The sequence below is a fragment of the Gambusia affinis genome, linkage group LG05 (genome assembly GCF_019740435.1).
Source record: "Gambusia affinis linkage group LG05, SWU_Gaff_1.0, whole genome shotgun sequence".
NCBI classification, from domain to species: domain Eukaryota; kingdom Metazoa; phylum Chordata; class Actinopteri; order Cyprinodontiformes; family Poeciliidae; genus Gambusia; species Gambusia affinis.
Window position 1 is genome coordinate 9,222,503 of NC_057872.1, and position 13,474 is coordinate 9,235,976.

The 13,474-nt window shown below is 41.3% G+C and overlaps 2 protein-coding genes across 3 annotated transcripts; one reads left to right on the top strand and one right to left on the bottom strand.

The window, feature by feature from the left end:
* Nucleotides 1-343: 343 nt before the first annotated feature.
* Nucleotides 344-5,349, top strand: LOC122831588 (E3 ubiquitin-protein ligase rnf146-like). The gene is made up of 3 exons (XM_044117881.1): nt 344-499; nt 1,137-1,194; nt 2,661-5,349. Exon 3 carries the CDS (start codon nt 2,673-2,675, stop codon nt 3,810-3,812), a length of 1,140 nt encoding a protein of 379 aa, XP_043973816.1. The 5' UTR covers nt 344-499; nt 1,137-1,194; nt 2,661-2,672; the 3' UTR covers nt 3,813-5,349.
* Nucleotides 5,350-6,401: 1,052 nt separating this feature from the next.
* On the bottom strand, nt 6,402-12,053 carry echdc1 (enoyl CoA hydratase domain containing 1). Of its 2 annotated transcripts, none has more exons than XM_044117884.1 (7): nt 11,947-12,053; nt 11,124-11,206; nt 10,734-10,912; nt 9,474-9,616; nt 9,351-9,403; nt 8,926-9,006; nt 6,402-8,042 (listed from the first exon to the last, which is right to left on the bottom strand). In XM_044117884.1, the coding sequence occupies exons 2-7, from the start codon at nt 11,186-11,188 to the stop codon at nt 7,625-7,627; spliced, it is 939 nt and encodes a 312-aa protein (XP_043973819.1). In that variant the 5' UTR covers nt 11,189-11,206; nt 11,947-12,053; the 3' UTR covers nt 6,402-7,624. The 2 variants fall into 2 exon arrangements, with proteins under 2 accessions (XP_043973819.1, XP_043973820.1); XM_044117885.1 differs by having other exon boundaries at nt 11,124-11,245; nt 11,947-12,052.
* Between the last annotated feature and the right edge of the window lie 1,421 nt (nt 12,054-13,474).

Here is a 13,474-nt window from a genome sequence, read left to right on the forward strand (position 1 = left end):
GAATGTTGTCTCCTTTGCACTCTAGTCCATTTTGGATTCCACTGTTGATGGTCTTTCCTGTGTTTCCTGTTTTATAACCTGTTTTTGTTAAAACACCTAGTTTTGTTGTCACAGAACCCAGAGCAATTCAACCTTACCTTTTTGTTTTATTATTCCGAGTTATTTTTGTTTGTTTTCAGAAAATTAATTTTGCTTTATTTTCCACTAATGTACCATTAAAAAACCCCTCAGTATATTTTACTTTAGTCTTCCCTTTATTAAAACAAAAAAAAACAACAACTCTGTTTTTATGCATCGTCTCGTGTGATTGGACCATATGAATTGGACGTCCGGTGACGTAAGGTCGCTCTGCTACGTTGTGTCGTTTATCTCTGCTTCTCTTTGAGAGGAAAACAAAGCCAGTTAACATTGGAAGTCGATGTACTTGCGTTTTCTTACGGCTCTGATACGACGAGTTTCGACCGCGAAGAAGGCCAGTAGAAACAGTTTTAAAGATATGGTGGGTATTTAATCGTTTGTGGTGTCTTGTGTTTTCCCCTCTCCTGTTTATATCGCCCTGCTGGAAGAAGGTAGCGCCATCAAATGAGACCCGTCTATTTACTGGAGGCTGACCACTTAGCCCAGATAGCTTTGGCTAGCTACAGCAGGTTTTTACTGATGTGAAGGATTTTACCGCTCTTGAACTCTACATTGTGACCTCTGTTTAAACTTCTCAGGGTTAAACACAACATGACACGATGTTGCGCAGCTGTTATTTGTTGACTAAACACCCTTTCTTTTCAAATTGCCCGCAATATAGTGTTACATGTATATGTTACAACAAATTCTATTATTATTTCAATCGCATGGCCCATCATAAGGACAGCTGAGATTAAGTTAGCAAAAAGTGGCACAGTTCCCTGATTGTCGCCAGTAAACAGAGCATCCCTTTGTTTCCCTACAGTACCTTCTCATGTTACAGCTTAATGTGTTAGCGTGAACTTTAAGGTTTTGACTGTAAATACAAGAATAAGAATCCACCTGTGTGCCTCGTAGGGTGAAAAAAACTCCACAATAAGTAGGTTGATATCACTTCTAGTTTGCTCAAGTTTTATCTGACTGTTTTTTGTTTTTCTTTTTTTTGTGTCTTTCTCCAGTGGGTGGTTTGAAGGTTCAGAAGCTCTCCCGATGATTAATCTGCATTGACAACTTTAAGTAAGTGTTAAAAATCATGTGTGTGAAAGCGAGGCACGTGTTACCATAATCCTCCTGTTACATCACAACAAACACAAAATTTCTTTTTGTGCTAGATCAATGGAAAGTAGTGTGAAATTGTGGCGTACGTGGAAAATGAGACATGGATTTCTTCTTCTGTTTTTGTTTTTTTTTTATAATTAGGAATCTGATACCCTGATACTCCAAAAAACGATTTTAGGAAGCAACGTTCCTTCAGAAGTCACCCAACTAGTTGTGCAGTCCACATATTCGGTCTTTGTACGTCTTATAACCACAAGATGTACAAGTTGCCAAAAGCCATGTTGGCGATTTGGCAAACAAGTGGAAAAAAGTGCTTTAGTCAGACTAAGCCACGGTTCTAACTTTTTGACGTACAGGCAAAAAACATTGTTGTGGAGAACTGGCACTGGAAATTACCCTGAGCACACCGTCCCTGATAGTGATAGTAGTTTTGGGGACGTTTTGTGTCTGAATACTACAAGAAACTCACTGCAACAGTTAAATGTTTCTGTGGTGTCCTCCCAACATCTGGCTATGTGTAGCGAGACAGTCTGCGAACAGCTAATAACAGGTATCACCCCAAGCCTTGCTGTTCTTAACTGAAAATTTTATATAAATGGATTTAGCTAGCTAATAAAAACATCTTGATGCTACATTAAAAACATTTTTGTAATTGAAATGTAACGGAAAGAAAACTAGCTAATACAGTTAACGCTAAACTCAAAGATTATGTACTGTTTTTCAAACGCCATTAATACTTACAAAGACGAAAGTTTTCCAAGGTGCAAAGCGCATAAAGTATAATCAGTGTTCATGTGTCTTTCACTTTTTCCTAAGTGCCTAAGTTCTTGTTGACAATGTTACCGAAAAATATGTCAGAGATAGTTTGCTCCTAAGAGTGCTCACTCTGATGAAAGTTTTTCTCTTTATTTATTTATTTATTTATGCATCTTTATGTCCTTGTGGTGCTGAAAAAAACTTACATTGAAACTGCTTGAAAAGTGGATTAATTTCACCATGGGAAAATTGTATGCGCCCTGTTTGTGTGATTTAATGTTGGATTTAAACTTGGCCAATATATCATGTTGAGAAAACACTATGTTGTAATTGCTGTGTCTCCCTTAAATAAGAAATGCAATCAAAATTGTATAAGACAAAGTTTCTTTGGATGATAAGTTATTAAACATCTTGTTGATCACATGACTCATGTGAAGAGGGAAAAAAGTGTTTCTTTTCAAAATACACAAATTTTGATACAGCCAAAAATAATAATCAACCCATTGTACTGCAAAAACATTTTATTGACATTGGCGTGTTTCCATTTGGCAAAATAATTTTTTGTAATTCCATTTGGCGCAATTTTACTGTCAATGGAAATGCAGCTGCGGCAGTGTATGTAAACATCTGGTTACTGGTGGGGAACTTAATCGTCTCCTGTTCTGCAGCGCTCGATAAGGATGGCTAGCTGTGGCGAGGTCGACCACTCTGTGAGCTCGCTCCCATCCAGTAAGAAGGGCAGTGGCGGCGGAGGCAGCGGGAGCGGCGCAGAATCGTCCTGCTCCGACTCCAACGGCTCGTCCCCCGCCCTGTCCGTGCCGGAGTGCGCCATCTGTCTGCAGAGCTGTGTCCACCCCGTCCAGCTGCCTTGCCATCATGTCTTCTGCTTCCTGTGCGTCAAGGGCGCTTCCTGGCAGAGCAAGCGCTGTGCTCTCTGCAGGCAGGAAGTGCCAGACGACTTCCTGGAAAGGCCCACACTCCTCTCTCCGGAGGAGCTGAAGGCGTCGGCGGGCGGCCGCAGCGGGGCGGCTAGCGACCACGCCTGGTACTATGAGGGCCGCAACGGCTGGTGGCAGTACGACGAGAGGACGAGCCGGGAGCTGGAGGACGCCTTCTCCAAGGGGAAGAAGACGGCCGAGATGCTGATAGCTGGCTTCCTGTATGTCGCCGACCTGGAGAACATGGTGCAGTACCGGCGCAACGAACATGGCCGCCGGCGCAAGATGAAAAGAGACGTTATCGATATTCCCAAGAAGGGCGTGGCCGGGCTGCGGTTGGATGCTGAGGCTGTCGCCGGTGCGCTGAGCTCGGCGGGTCGGGAGAACTCTGCAGATGGCGCCGACACCACGATGGCAGGCGCTCTGCCGCTGGCCGCCGCGCCAGCCCCCTCCGCTGCCGCCCGGCCCCCCATGTCTCTCGGGGACCAGCCAGGACCCGGTACCAGCCCCTCGGTGGAGGACTCTCTCTCCCAGCTGCAGATAAGCCCCAGGTCGGTCCCGCCTCACGACCGATCAGAGGGCGGGGAGGGGGAGGGGCAGGATGACGACCAGGAAGAGACGTCTCCCTCCAGGTCCTCAGACCCTCACACCTCTGTGGAGGAGTCCGCCTCCGGAGACTGGAGCGACGACGAAGAGGAAGAAGACGAAGAGGGGGGAGACGGCGACCATGCAGAGCCTTGGGAAGACTGGCCGCGCAGACGGAGACCGCCCCCGGTGGACAGGGCGCCCCCCCGCGCGGAGTCGGCCTCCCCCCCTCCGTCCTCCCACAGCAGCGGGAGATCCAGGATGCCAGACGGCCAGTGTACAGTGACTGAGGTGTGAATCCACTCCATTTAATTTATGATGCAGTTTGACGCAGATCTGAGCTGGGAGAAGTGAGGCATGTCACGCTCACACACAAACCGCTCCTCCGTTCTTTTCTAACGTTTTCTGTGTATTGGTTTCAATTTGTTTTCTGAGCATCTTCATCGGTGCCACCAGTCAGCCGCTCATGCCCTCGGACTGAGACGACGTGGTTGGGATGTAAATGATCTTACAAGTTTATATTTAACACATCATCATCATCATGAGAAGTTAAAGACTTCCTGTCAGTTGTCTGCGTTAGTTTAATTTGATGCCTATAGATTGTATTTCAAAAATCGTTGAAGCTACACTGTGAACTTTACTCACAAACCTGTTTTGCCCAAGTCTGAGCCTGATTTACATCTACGGTCCAGAACCCTGAAGGCTTCCGTGAGGCCGAGTCAGAGAGCGGTCATCTTCATAAATGGCTGCTTCGTGATCATCTTAATAACCGTTTGGCTGATGCAGAAATGCCATCTGACTCGACCTCCATTGCACTGAATTCAATCTTCTTGATCCTAGTTTCTAACCCAATCAGCTGCTTCCTCTGGGCTGATAATTAAATAATTAACTGACCTAATGTTCCCTTAAGACAGCGTTTCTCAATTCCGGTCCTCAGGCCCCCCTGCCCTGCATGTTTTAGGTGTTTCCCTTCTGCCACACACCTGGATTGAATATGTGGGTGATTAATAGGCTTCTCCAGCACTTGCTGGTTATGCAATGCTTTGAATCAGCTGCTCTGGAATAGAGGCACAAAAAAACATGCAGAGCAGGGGGGCCTGAGGACTGGAATTGAGAAGCACTGCCTTAAGGAGAAACCTGGTCTGGTTTTATTCTACATTAAGATAGAAAACTAAAAAAAACAACTCCCATCATGCTTCTAAAACGGCTTTGATGTTTAAATTACTTGCTTAATATTTAACAATGCAGAGTTAAGAGGCAGGTAAATGTGTGGCTGCCTTGCGATTTATTTTTATTTCAGATTAGTTCATTGAAACCCAAACTTATCGTAAAGATTGATGTGTATTTGAAATGAATGTAAGCGTTAGAAGTTGTGGTCATTTGTTTTATTGGTGCCCAGCCTTAAGGAATTGTCATTTTAATGTGAAATATTGGTGTTTGTTTTTTTTATTTGTAGTCTTTCTTTTTACTTTAAAGCAGCTCTGCTACTTTTCCCAACATCCCTGACTGATCGATTCTCAAGTGTAACCCAAAGTTTTGTGATTTGTCTTTTATTTGAAGAGAGTTTTATTTGAACACTGTCTGTTGAGAGGATGTGGAGAACCGATTGGTTTTCATTCTCTCTATTTCTTATGGCGGTTAAATGTATGTCTGAGGACATAAAAGAACGAAAACAAGCTCTAGTTTTTGTCCATCCTGGAGAAATTTCAAGTGATGTTATTTTTCTATGAAATCATCAGCTTTTAAGTTGTGTTCTTATTTTATTTTATTTTATTTTATTTTTTTGACTTTCCATTCTGGAGAATAAAGTTTGTGTAACTGTTTTGGCTTCAAACTTTTGTTCCATGGTTTGTAATTTAAGAATAAACTTTTTTCATTTCATCATGCTAAAAACATATTTGTGATCATTTTAGTATTCACTGTCTTACTGATGTAATTAAATGTATTTTATTGTAGAGATAACAGTCAGGATCTGATACTTCCCACACATTTCACTCGTCTGACAAAAAACAGTTAATTTGTCTAGTTTAGTTTCAAAGCTTTAAATTGTGATTAATGTATTAAACTGTAAAGCAAACTTGTCATAATTATAAAAGATGGAAATCAACCAGTCTGGTCCTTCAGCAAGCTTACTAATTGTACTGTTGGCAACTTGGATCCAAATTCAATATGCAGAACCACCAAACTGATTTAGAACCAAGAGACGTCCGCCATCTTTTACCGTTTTAAAATAATTTAATCCAAATCAGCTCAAAGCCTTTAGACTCCAGAGAAACTGATCGTAGAGGTGGGCAGGTTGGGTGATTATGGACTTAAAAGTTGATTTTGTGGTTTCTATTATAAGGGGGAAAGTACCTGAAACACTTTCTTTTTGGTAACTACATCCTTGACTGCCGACAGAAATCACAGGCTCACATACCCAAATACTGCTCTTAAAAAAAAAAAAAAAAAAAAAACATTTTTAAAGGGGCTTCTTCAGGACACCAGTTACTCATGAAACAGGAAACGGTACAAAAATAATTCAGTTTTTGGGGTTATCCAACATTTAGAATTTATTGTCCAAATTTTTTATGAATGTTTTTATTATTACGATAAATTCCCATCCCTAATTGATTTTCACTTGATAAAAACTTATGAACGGCTAATATTCTAATCCTCGTGGAAGTTAAGCCTCTTCCGTAGTTAAGAGTTCATGTTGTTTTGTTTCCATTTCTTTAAATAGAACATTAAATAAAGAGCCCGATTACTAATAAACTAATTACTAATGAGCCCCAACAGTCATGCAGTTTTGGTTGAAGTGTGAACATTGTGATCGCTGGCACAAATATATAACGTTTCTATAAAACCATAAATCACAACATACCCCCCTTAAATTATTCAATACAATAAAATGGAAATGTTTTTTAATGAGTGATTCATTTTATGCATGAGGCTGAAAAGTGTCTTGATGCATTCATATACTTTACTTTTTTATCATTGCTACATTGTTCAGCTTTTCTGGGAGTATATTTCCATGGTGGGCTACTATTCACCAGGACTTTCTGTTCACCTGGTAGGCGTTTGGTATTCCGCTCTCGGCGCGTTTCTAACGCTCTCTCAGGGACTTCCACCAGGAAACACGACCTCTGGAACGGCAGCACGAGATAAGAGTCTGCCTGCCTCCAGAGGTCCGTCCTGCAGCTGCAGTTTGAGCACATCTGTGGTTTTCCAGCACTGCTTGGATAGATCCGCGAATGAAAATTATTCACAAACACACACACACACACACACACATCTCTGGCATTTCACTTTGGCTTGTTGCAGAAATCTGATGATGCTCAGAGCACAATCCAAACCCTATGAGTCAAAAGGTTGCTCTGGTCTAATGATATGCAGATGTCGATGATGTTTATCACTTGTAATATCCTACAAATAGCATAAGCAAACAGATTTTCAAAAAACAAAATATGAAACCCCCAATAAGTCCACTTTCGTCATTCTGTATTATCCATTTAAACATAAAAGTGCTTTGTTTTTATTAAAAAATGTGTTTCTAAGATATTTTTTTAAAACTATCACCATGTTGTGACCGTATGAGACAGATAATCTGTGAAAAGAATCAATCTCCTCCAACTGTACCAATTCTGGTCTAAAACAACCAATCAAGAACCAGGAGGCGGGTCTTAGTGCTGTCAATCAAACTTTATGTACTTGCTGTTAAATGTGCTAATGGTGGAGAAACAACTTGCCATTACAGGACAACCGCTGTCATCGGTTGGCCATGCTAACTAGCCTTAGCATTCACAACATGCTCGCACATGGCAATGATTGACAGCATTAAGACCCGCCTCCTCGCTCTGATTGGTTGTTTGAAAATAGCAATGGGACAAGGACAGAGCTCGATTTTTTCTCTCATACTATACCTTCATAACATGGTGACAGTCTCAACAAATATATAAAAAATATAATTTTTTTTGTAAAAGTTACATACTGCAGTTTTGAAATGTTTTCAGTGAACCAAAGTTTGGAAACATCAAACACCAATCAGCCTCTTCTTACTGAATCCAACCCAGAAACGACACACGCTGATCTTTGCTAATCTGGACATATCTCAGGACGCCAGGGCCAAGTTATTTGTGCTTAGACTTGCTGGCCAAGGCTTGCAGATTAGCCGGAGCACCCCACACGGTCCCAAACACCTCCTTCTCCGTCCGCAGAGCCTCCAGCAGGGGGAGTTCTCTTCCTGCCAGTACTACTTTTTTCACCGCCTGGATCACAGGGACTGGTCCTTCGGTGTAGCGGTGGAGCCAGTCTTCGGCCTGCTGCACGGGGGTGCCGGCACCCGGGGTGTCCCCGTCGGCCTCCAGGACTCCGTCTGCCAGTCCGATGTCCAGGCCGCGTTCAGGATCCACTTTCACGGCGCCGCCAAGCAGCTTGAGAGCATTCTGGCTTCCAACGATGTGGACGAGTCGCGCAGCGCCGCCCCAGCCTGGGACCAGACCCATGTGTTTGTGAACAAACTGGATCACGCTGCCTGTTGCCATTAATCTGTTAGGAAGATTGGTACATTTAGGATACATTTTCATAAAAAAAAAAAAAAAACACAAAAAAACCCACACATTTCTTCTGTTTTTGCTCATTTTTGTCATATTGAAATATTTCAGATCAATATTCAAATTTTATTCTTACAGAGTAAAATAAAGTTTTCAATCAATGATTGAATTTATTAAAGCTGCAGTGTCACTTATAAAAAAAATGTTTGTTTTTTTTACATATTTCTTAAAACTATCGTTATGCTGTGACATTATTATAGAAAACAGATAATCTGTGAACTCTATGTCCGACTGCCAACTGAAAAAATTTGAGTCACAAACGACCAATGAGACCCAGGGGGAGGGTCTTAGTGCTGTCAATCACCCTCATGCATGGGCATAAACTTCTTTTTTATGTAGAAATCCTCTACCAATTAATCAAGTTTATTTGTGTAGCACATTCCAGCAACAAGGCAGTTCAAAGTGCTTCACATCATAAAAACAAAAACACACAATCAACAACTGAAACTTTACATTTTGCTAAGTGCCGAGGATGACACGAAACAACATTGGCCCTACGCGTTTCACATTCGGTCAACTTAATGTGGATAGCTTTATTCCCTTACCTGGTAAAATAATCTCTTAAAAACTGGATTACATTTTTACTAGGGTTATCTTTGAAAGATATCCAGATTTGTCTGATGATCTGAAACATTTAAGTGTGACAAAAAAAAAAAGCAACAACATAAGAAATGGGTATGGAGACGTACGACATGTAAAATGTAATGTATATGTCCACTTTCATGTTGGAATGTTATTGTGCCTTATTTATTCATTTCTAAATGAAAAAGCATTTTCTCTGTTATATTTGAAACAAACCAAAAGTGGAAGCTCCTTACCTAAAATCGCAGGCGGTGGTGAGTTCTGCGCCTCCTCCCAGGGCTCTGCCCTCCACCAGTGCAACGGAGACCAGGGGCAGCCTGCACCGAGAACACCACTCTGTCAGCACACACACACACACACACGAGAAACGGCGCCTTGAAAAAAACCCCACAGCATGATGCTGCCACCACCATGCATCACTGAACAATAGCATTTCGCATTTAACTTAAACTTTGATGAGAAAGGGCCAAATCTGTGGTGATTTGTAAGGTAGTTAAAACATGCATTTGCTCTGCAACTTTGTAAATATTCCCTTCGAAGCTTACGAATCGGCTAAAGATGAACCCAGACTATGCCCGTTCTTAAATATCGGAATTGTTTTGAGTCAAATAAGCAATAAAATAAAAGATTCATTTGCAGTTCGCAAAACGTGAGCGTTTACCTGAGCAGTCTTGTGAGAGCGTCCTGCATGAACATGCACATTTTCATCCCGTCCTATGAGGGAAGAACGGACTCATTCAGATGTGTCCAAGACGGCCAAAACAAAGCAGCCGGTCAGCGGTACCTGGGGGCTGGATATCGCTCGGACGGCGTTGAGGTCGGACCCGGAGCAGAATGTCTCAGCGGCACCCCGAACGACGAGGCCTTTGCCTTCAGTCCAGTTCTCCAGCTGGCTCACCTTCTCCTCCAGGTCCACCATCATGCTGCCTGGCAGGAGGAACAAAACCCAAAACACCAGACTGGACTGTAAACACTACGACTTGAAACAGCTCACTAAACTAGGGCTGGAAAGAAAAATTGGATTATTGAAATGATTGTCATTTAATTTAGCAATCGATTAATCGTTAACTGGACTAAAAAGAAAAACCCCAACATTTTCTGAAAATTCAGAGCACTAATTGATTATGTAAATTGAGGTAAATTTAATATAATAAATAAAACTTCACTCCTCAATTGGCATAGTTTTAGCTACACCCGGTTCAATTATGCAAACAATAATTATAAAAAAACTCCTATTAAGCACCGTTTGCTATCCAATTATTAGTTATTATTATCAAGTAACCAAAAAAAAAAAAAAATCAACACATCAGCACTACACTGATAAATTAAGCCGGGGTTGAACTTTTTACATTTTACAGGCCGAGGTTAAAAATACTTTTTTTTAACTGCAAATGCATCCTTTGCTACAAACCATCAAGCATGTATTAAAGCAGTAACATGTTTTTACATTTTAGGCAGTAAAATTATTATTTTCCTTTTTAAAAAAACAAATGTATTTATTTATTTGCATTTTTAAATCAATACTAATACTGTATAAAATAATTGTAAGTGAAAAAAAAGCAGAATGTGCCCTTTTTTAATCTGATTAATTGACAGAATAACTGATAGATTGATCGATTAATCGACAGAATAACTGATAGATTAATCGATTAATCGACAGAATAACTGATAGATTAATCGATTAATCGACAGAATAACTGATAGATTAATCGATTAATCGACAGAATAACTGATAGATTAATCGATTAATCGACAGAATAACTGATAGATTAATCGATTAATCGACAGAATAACTGATAGATTAATCGATTAATCGACAGAATAACTGATAGATTAATCGATTAATCGACAGAATAACTGATAGATTAATCGACAGAATAACTGATAGATTAATCGATTAATCGACAGAATAACTGATAGATTAATCGATTAATCGACAGAATAACTGATACATTAATCGACAGAATAACTGATACATTAATCGACAGAATAACTGATAGATTAATCGATTGCAGCCCTACACCAAACATTTAAGTGATGGTACCGGAGAAGGCGTTCATGCGAGTGGGGTTGTTGATGGTCAGCACAGCCACACCAGAGTCCTGCTTTAGCAGGTCGACGGAGCCTCCAGGGAAGACCCGCAGCTTCTGTCTGATCTCCTCTTGGTTGAAGCCCTGGGTGCTGGAGTAAAGGCAGCAGCGGCGGCGGCTAGATGTCTGCAACCTGCGGGGACAGAGAGGCGCCCTTTAAACCCTCACTTCTCCCGCCAGAAAGACGCTTTAAACCTACAGCCAATGACAACAAACTATAGGTAGGCATAAGATGGCTTTGAAAATCGCTGAATTGTAGCTTTTTCCTCCCCGGGGAGAATGCATATTCTGTACAACTACGGGTAAAGACGGTGAACAGCTGAGCTCGTTCATTTCATCATTACCTGGCCATGAGAGCGCAACAGCTGCTGCTCCTCAAGAGCTGTCTGTTCAGGGCGCAGAGGACCATGCTGCTGCTGCGTGGTGACTGAAGAGGGAGAAAAAGTCCTTCACCTGCAGCGCATCACTTCCACAAAAACATCATGTTGAAACAGGTGATATGAGCAAATAGATTTTTATTCTGTTTTATATTATCGTTTTAAAATGTAGTGTATATAGGTTATGTGTAGAGCAGCCGTTTGCAAAACTATTCACAAAATGTGTTGGGGTTTTTTTTTTTTTTTTTTGAGTGAAGTTAATTTATATTCAGTCTCTCGTCAAGCTTCAAACCTAAATTGAACAGGAAATCTGTGTCAAGATGTTCTCCAGCGAATTTGAGTGTTTTTGAGTCATTTTAAAGAAAAACTGGAAAACTTAAGCCTCTCAATGTGCAAAGCTGGTAAAGCCACAACGCAGAAGACGTACAGTAAGAAGTGGTTATTCTGTTTAAACTGATGCTAATGCACGGTAATGTTTACATTTGTAATTCTGAAAAGTGCTAAAAAGCTCCTTTTACTCTCCTTTAAATTAATGGGTATTACAGAGATTTGTGTGCCACCTTTGACACAAAATACAGAACACTGAGGTTTGTGGTTGTAACTTGGCAAAAGGTGAAGGCATTCACACAAATGACGAGAGAGAAGTGAAACGATAAATATTTTTAAAATTTGAATGTAGAAAAAAGAATCGCATAGAAATGATTCACAACGTTACTACACAGTCAAACAAAGGGTAGGGAGGAAAACCGAGGCCACCCAAATAATAATTACGTATATTCTCCGCACTAACCTTGTACAGCCGTGTGGTGTCGCCGTTAAATCTGCACCACTAGGAACAAGAGCAAAAGAGAAACAAGGCCCACTTGGGCGTCGGTGTATTTAGTTTCCAAATTCCGCCACACGATGGCGCCCCACAGCGGATTTTAAATCACTTTGGCGGAAGTGAAATCAAAATGACCCGTGGTTTTTTATATTATTTGTCTTCCACCTGAAAGCCTGCAGTAGTGTTCACCTAACACGAGTTAATACTTTTAGCTGTAGTTTTCTAACACAATTAAAATTCTCATCATCTGACAAGAGAATTAACTGTCTTTCATGCTTTCTCTGCTCCCAATAAGATAGATTTGTTTTTTCTCCTGAGCTACAGAAGAGTGGGCCTCTTTGGTCTTTCACATGAACATTGACTATATAATAAATCAGCTAAGGAGAAGTCACTTCTTTTCACAGTAGAGGAAGACCTAAGTAATTTGTTGGCAAGTCTTCGTGCCACTTTAACATTATTTGCATATAAGTAAGTACATTTTTTATGGTTAAATATCAGCCAGATTATTTGGAAATGACACAAAAAAGTGAAAATGAGCGGGAAGCAGGTCTGTCTCCTGTGTTCTGATTTATGTCTTCTGAAGGCATAAATCTTTTTTTTTCTCCATCCACACTTTCTCTGCTGCTTTTTAAAAACCCTCATAAACTAAAGACAAGTAAAGTAAAAAAAAAAAAAGTGTTTTCTTTACTTTTTGGCACTCATTTGATGTCGTGTTTGGGGGGAGGAAAGGTGCACTATTTCTGCAGTGCAAACATAAGAGGTAATCGACCAGGTGCCTTTGCATTGTATCCAAGGCTACAACAGGGTGAGCTCTGTTTGACGGTCAACACGTCTCTGGTCTATTTAAAAGTGGGGAAGGAATTCAGAAAGGTTAGTTGGGATGTTCCCAGACGGGCTGTCTCCCCTTCCGGCTCTAGACATCCAACTCAGACAGCTAGGCTGCAACACATTTATGTCTATAATTCTGCTAGATGCTAAAACTGCGGATCCAGTGGCTTTGTGATGTCCGCTTGATGCACAGTCTGTACAAGCCGCATTCGAGATGGGCGGGACAGACTGACAGACTGTCCTGTGTCTAACTGCGTTTTGGATTTCAGTGCTGCAGCTGCAGACTGATAATTCAGCTGCTAATGGAGGCCAAACTGCAGTCTCAGACAGACTGCAGTTTGGCAAAGTGGAAGACACAGAGGAAGAGCTACACATGCATGCACAAACGGTGCCCCATGCACGGCCGTATGCGACTGCGAGCGTGCTGTGGGCGGTCAGTAAAGTGATACACAATGTGCCGATCAATAAGGAGCTGTCCTTCACAGGAAGTCTGAGAATGTGCTGCAGTCAGCCTGGTCTTAATAGCAGCTCTTAGATCAGCTATGTCATGCGCATTGAGAACTTAGTTTATTTATCTAGTGCCAAATCGCCACAAAAATCTATTAAAAAAATTCTAACATGACTTAGTTTTACTGTGGAGTGGAGTAGAACTGTTACCTTGCTGCAA